This window comes from Eurypyga helias, unplaced genomic scaffold, assembly GCF_000690775.1.
Source record: "Eurypyga helias isolate BGI_N326 unplaced genomic scaffold, ASM69077v1 scaffold24034, whole genome shotgun sequence".
Lineage (NCBI taxonomy): Eukaryota > Metazoa > Chordata > Aves > Eurypygiformes > Eurypygidae > Eurypyga > Eurypyga helias.
The window spans coordinates 1-4,260 of NW_010247246.1; the positions used below are offsets into that span (position 1 = coordinate 1).

The window sequence follows — 4,260 nt, forward strand, 5'->3', positions numbered from 1 at the left end:
GAGAGAGGGCAGGAGGGAGTGAGTGAGGGGGGGTCTCCGCTGCCGGGGGGCGCTGCGAAGGCCTGGCAGGGGCGGGAGTGTCGGGGGGAAGTGAAGGGTCTTTTTCCTGGAAAGGAAAAACCGCTGTTGGTGTGGGTGGGTGCGGAAGTTTCGTTGAAAGGGTTGTACCCAGAGGGGAGAGAGGGCCTGTGCCGTGGCCGCTGCTAGAACATCTCTAAAGGTGGGTTCTCCCGCTCTGCTCTCGTGAGACCCCCCTGCAGTTCTGCTCCAGCTCTGGGGCCCCCAACAGCAGAAGGACACGGAGCTGTTGGAGCGAGTCCAGAGGAGGCCCCGGAGATGCTCCGAGGGCTGGAGCCCCTCTGCCATGGGGACAGGCTGGGAGAGGTGGGGGGTTCAGCCTGGAGAAGGGAAGGCTCCGGGGAGACCTCAGAGCCCCTTCCAGTGTCTGGGGGGCTACAAGGAAGCTGGGAGGGCCTTTCCCAAGGGCAGGGAGTGACAGGACAAGGGGTGACGGGTTTAAATGGAAAGAGGGAGATGGAGATGGGACATCAGGAAGGAATTCTTCCCAGAGAGGGTGGGGAGCACTGGGACAGGTTGCCCAGAGAAGCTGTGGATGCCCCATCCCTGGGAGTGTCCAAGGCCAGGCTGGATGAGGCTGGGGGCAACCCGGGCTATGGAAGGTGTCCCTGCCCATGTCAGGGGGTGGGGCTGGGGGGGCTTTAAGGTCCCTTCCCACCCAAACGGTGCTGTGATTCTTTACCGCAGCGGGTCGGTGCTGGGTCAGTGCCCATCACTTCCTTTGTGTTTTGTGGGGGTGTGAAAAGCCTTTCAGGGCAAGGGCTTCGTTTTGCATTGCTACAGCACAACTGGCCCAGAGAAGTCCTAACCCACAACAAATATACTGAATTTTCCACCTACCAGGTGGCAAATTTATCATTAATTTGTTCATCCTCCTTCCTCACAGCAGTCGTTTCATTTGCACATGGTTTTGTCCCTTGGATAAAGCTCGATCGTGGCTTTGGTGTGATTCTTTTAGAGTTACTTGCTTTCTCTTGTGCTGAGTTGTCCTCCTCCTGTTTTCCCTCAGAAAAGCCATGCTTTTGCTAAAGAAGAAGCGTTACCAAGAGCAACTTCTGGACAAAACGGAAAACCAAATCAGCAACCTGGAGCGGATGGTGAGCGAGAACCAGGCCCCGCACGCTGCGAGCGGCCTGCTCTGTGCGCTTGGCGTGAGCCGATTTGTTCTGGAGCGGGTGTTTCTTTTCACTGTGTGGAATTGTGTCGTGACTGTCAAGCCCTCACGGGGGTTTAGTCCCGTGTCCGAAGGGTGGATATCCCTGAAATCACACCTGCACCGTGGCTCTCCCCTAAGGAATCAGGCAGTGAGTATGTTTTGAGTGCAGGTTACGTACTGCGTACGTGTGTTGGAGATGAGTAGAACTTGAGTCGGAGCGTGAACAGGTGTAGTAGAAACTTCCTCAGCCTTGCCTCGGTGCCTGGGTTTTAGGAATGGATGTCTTTGTTCCACAGTGCTGGAACTGCGTGGAAACTACGGCCTCAGCTTAGTCTGTCAGCTAGAAAATCAGTTGGCTACGCCTTTGCCTCTGCCACGGCGTTTTTGTGCCTGTCTCTTCCTCCTGGTGTAACCTAAACCTCTGCTCGCTGGAGGGAGGGCTCCTGGCTGATTTCTCCTTGGAGTTTCTCTGGGAATCTTGGCGGTCTGTGTCTGGCTGACGATGGGAATGTTAACCTGGGATGTTTCCCCTTCTCCGTCCTGTTTCAGGTCCAGGATATCGAATTCACCCAGATTGAGATGAAAGTCATCGAGGGTCTGAAAATAGGCAACGAGTGTCTGAACAAAATGCACCAGGTACGTGTCACCCGGCTCAGCCACGCGTGCTTCTGCCTTGGGCCCGGGCAGCGTGCTGGGCGTGCGGAGCAGCTCCCCCCAGGCCTCGCTCAGGCGTGGTGTTTTGGCTCTTTCCTTCAGGTTATGTCAATAGAAGAAGTAGAAAGAATAATGGGTGAAACCCAGGACGCCGTGGAGTACCAGAGGGTACGTACTGCCTGCCCGAGTCGGGAGCAGAGGCTGCCTGCCCTGCAGCGTTCCTCTGTGTTCCCAGTTGGATCGGGATTGAAAGCTCAGCCGCCTGCAGGAAAATGAGCTTTGTTAGTTTGCTGGGTTCCCCTTCGCCCCCCGTTTACGCTCCTCTCCCGTGCGAACGTGCTCCGACTCGGAGCTGCTTGCGCTGCTGTCGCCCGGAATGTGTCTGTTCCTCTCTCCCGCAGCAAATAGATGAGATCCTGGCTGGCAGCCTGACGGAGGAAGATGAAGACGCCATTCTGGAAGAATTAAACGCCATTACTCAGGTAGGACTAACCCGATGGTCTGCAGTTACCTCCGATCCACGTTTGCAGAAAGCTGCACGCAGGGGGAAGGTACCTTTTCCCTCGCTCTCGGTAGCTGATCTTACTGTGCCAGAGATCTCGGTGTCACCTGCTCGTGCCCAGTTGTTGTGTCGTCAGAGAGGAAGCTCATCGCTCCGGGGTCATTTGGAAACGGGAATATGTTGAGGGCTTGTACTTCACTTGTACTGAGGGGGCTACAAGGAAGCTGGAGGGGACTTTTTACAAGGGCCTGTAGTGACAGGACAAGGGGTAATTGGTTTAAATTTAAAGTGGGGAGATGGAGATGGGACAGCAGGAAGGAATTCTTCCCGCAGAGGGTGGGGAGCACTGGGACAGGTTGCCCAGAGAAGCTGTGGATGCCCCATCCCTGGGAGTGTCCAAGGCCAGGCTGGATGAGGCTTGGAGCAACCTGGGCTATGGAAGGTGTCCCTGCCCATGGCAGGGGGGTTGGAACTGGATGGTCTCTAAGGTCCCTTCCAACCCAAACCATTCCATGATTCACCTTACTGGGTCTTGAAAGTCCTGGGTCGTGCTCAGATCACAGAGCTGGGTGCGTGTTCGCATCCCCACCCATCCCCGCAGCGCCTGTGGCTCTTCCAGGCACCGGCTTGGCTCTGCCGCAGGGAACACGCGGCGGGTGGAGAGGATCCGGGGCCAGCATTGATGGGAGGAGCCCCATGGCTGACGCGGGGTCCTGTTCCGTCTCGTTTCATCGTTAGCCTCGTGCCTGGTCGTTGGGCAGTGCAGAAGCCCATCACCCTGCCTCAGTTCTAGGCAGATGTCGGCTTTATGTGAACCCTCTTCTGCTCTCGGGGTCTGTGTGTCACGTCTGGTCTCCCGTGTTCTTGCAGGAACAGATGGAGCTTCCGGAGGTTCCTTCCGAGCCGCTCCCAGAAAAGATCCCAGGTACGCTTCCTCTAAACGTGCTGCAGCTTTGGCTCCTCACTCTTCAGTTCCCATAGGCTGAGCCCCTCTCCCCTTGTAAGTGGTGTCCTAGCAAGCGTGAAGGGATACAATCCGAGTGGTCTGAGCAAGCTTCCCGCCGAGGCTCCGACAATTCCAGCTGGGCCTTGGCCGTAGGAGGACCCAAGGCTGGAGTCTCCGTGCGGCCAGCACCGGATCGTGCTTTTGAGGAGCTCAGTGTTAAATGTGCCGTTCTCGGGCCACGCTCTCTACCTGCTGGGGGGCTCCCGGCTGCCTGGAAACAGCTGGCTTCTGCTCCTCCACGAGGAACTCCTTCCTCCGCTCCAAGACCTTGACAACGCTCGAACCAGTCCCTGGCCGCCGCTTTTGTGAGCGCGGGTGTTGGCGTTCGCCGGCCTTGGCTGAGGTTGGGGACAGCTCGTAGCTCCTTGTGACCTTCCATCAGGGAACAGCGGTCGCTTTGAACCAGCTGGATGAGGATCCGCAGTTCCAGGACTGTCCACTCCGGAGCGATCCGCAGTGGCAGGGCTTGCGCAGCCGGGCGTGAAGCGAGAGAACGCTCCTGGTGCGGAGCGACCGGACGGGCGCCTCTGGGCTGTTGCCCGGGGAGGAAGGAATCTCCATGGAGCCCTCTCTCCGTGCTGAGGAGCCCGAGGTGGAGGCAGCGAGGCAGCGCCGGACTCAGCTGGGTGCCAGAAGCCAACCTGGTGCCAAGTCCGTCTCCCAGGACGGGACGCGGAGCCGTCGCTCGCCGAAACTGGACGTCGCTGCTGGTGGAAACCAGGGGCTGCAAGAAGCCGTTTCCTCTGTGTGGGATCTGCCCAGGAGAAATCTGGGATGCAGGGAACGGGTCTGGTTTCTTTTTAGTGCTTGTTGACTGGTAAACACGGATCGGATGTCCGCTCCATGCTTGGCAGCCGGCTGCCC

The 4,260-nt window shown here is 58.0% G+C and overlaps 1 protein-coding gene across 1 annotated transcript in view; it reads left to right on the forward strand.

Annotated features, from left to right (window-relative positions):
* Nucleotides 1-7: 7 nt before the first annotated feature.
* The window catches only part of CHMP6 (charged multivesicular body protein 6), a gene marked incomplete at its 5' end in the record, with an annotated part of 4,899 nt that continues 646 nt past the window's right edge, over nt 8-4,260 (forward strand). The window contains 6 exons of the mRNA XM_010150684.1: nt 8-18; nt 1,088-1,175; nt 1,784-1,870; nt 1,991-2,056; nt 2,290-2,370; nt 3,261-3,315. Coding sequence (XP_010148986.1) covers nt 8-18; nt 1,088-1,175; nt 1,784-1,870; nt 1,991-2,056; nt 2,290-2,370; nt 3,261-3,315 — 388 coding nt within the window. The remainder of the gene's footprint in view (nt 19-1,087; nt 1,176-1,783; nt 1,871-1,990; nt 2,057-2,289; nt 2,371-3,260; nt 3,316-4,260) is intronic.